Here is a 1,118-nt window from a genome sequence, read left to right on the forward strand (position 1 = left end):
ATCTTGGTGCGGCCGCACCCGCGTCCGCGCCCGCCCCCGCGCTATCCCCGCGCCGCATGGAGGGGCGCAGGGCCCCGGGGGGCTGGGACGGCGCGGCGCCGTGGAGCCGGGGGGCCGCTGCCGCCGCTGCTGTCGCCGCTGCTGCTGCTGCTCTGGCTACTGCCCAGCCCCGGGGCGCCCGAGGAGCTGAACCCGCGCGGCCGCAACGTGTGCCGTGCGTCCGGGTAGGAGCCCGGCCTGGCTGGGGGAGGGAGGCCGAGGAGGACGCTCGGGGCCGGGGAGAGGGGAGACCCGGCATGGGGGAGGGTGGCATCCGGGACCTCCCTGCGCCCAAAGCGCCGGCCCCTTCAGCCACCCTCGCCGACGCCGGCTCCGCTCCAGGCCGAGACTGGGCGCCGGGCCACGACGGAGCATCCGAGGGTACCCCGGGCGAGAAGTCAGCAGAGGGGAGACGGGGTGCAGTGGGCGCCGGGAGGGGTGACACACGGGGCCCGAGATTTCAGACCTGGAAAAAGGGAGCCTTGGGCGGGGTTGTGCAGGCTGTAGGAAGAGGTCGGGGAAGGGCATTCCAGACAGATGGAATGGTATGTGCAAAGGCCCGCGGCGTGAGTGTGACTCCAGCTCAGAGGACGGTGAGGGTCAGGGGGGGATGGAGCTGTGCGGTGGGGAGGCGGGAGCCGGGAGGTCCGGGGCAGTGAGACTCGAAGGACTGATCCGATGAGTTTCTTAGAAAGCGCGGGCGCGGTCGGGAGACGGGCGGTGGTAGAGGTGGGCACCGAGGAGCCGGTGCTCAGAGTGAACCAGAAGCGGGAACGGAAAGGACAATGACGTGCACCGGCTCGGAGTACGTGAAACTCCCGGTGGGGAAGCCAGTGTGGGACCGGCACGCGACAGGCCTGCCGGGGGTGGGGGGCGAACATCAGAGGGCGCAGGAGCTGGAGGACCTGGTCGGCCAGTCGGAGGCCACGGCGAGGTCGGGACATCTCCGCTCGGGGGCAAGGAGCCGGCATGTGAGGAGGAGCCGCGCGGGCGGGAAGCTGCCGCGGGGCACCCAGCGGGGTCCGGTCGGGGGCGCCCCGGGCCGCTGAGCTCCGGGAGGCCGCGTCCGGGGCTCGGCC

At 73.0% G+C, this 1,118-nt stretch overlaps 1 protein-coding gene across 1 annotated transcript in view; it reads left to right on the forward strand.

Moving 5' to 3' along the window:
- LOC102433701 (scavenger receptor class F member 2) overlaps positions 1–1,118 on the forward strand; it is a 23,910-nt gene that overhangs the window by 2,987 nt on the left and 19,805 nt on the right. The window contains 1 exon segment of the mRNA XM_023763190.1: positions 63–224. Within this exon segment, the coding sequence (XP_023618958.1) occupies positions 63–224 (162 nt within the window).

Source organism: Myotis lucifugus, unplaced genomic scaffold (assembly GCF_000147115.1).
Source record: "Myotis lucifugus unplaced genomic scaffold, Myoluc2.0 scaffold_276, whole genome shotgun sequence".
Taxonomy (NCBI): Eukaryota; Metazoa; Chordata; class Mammalia; order Chiroptera; family Vespertilionidae; genus Myotis; species Myotis lucifugus.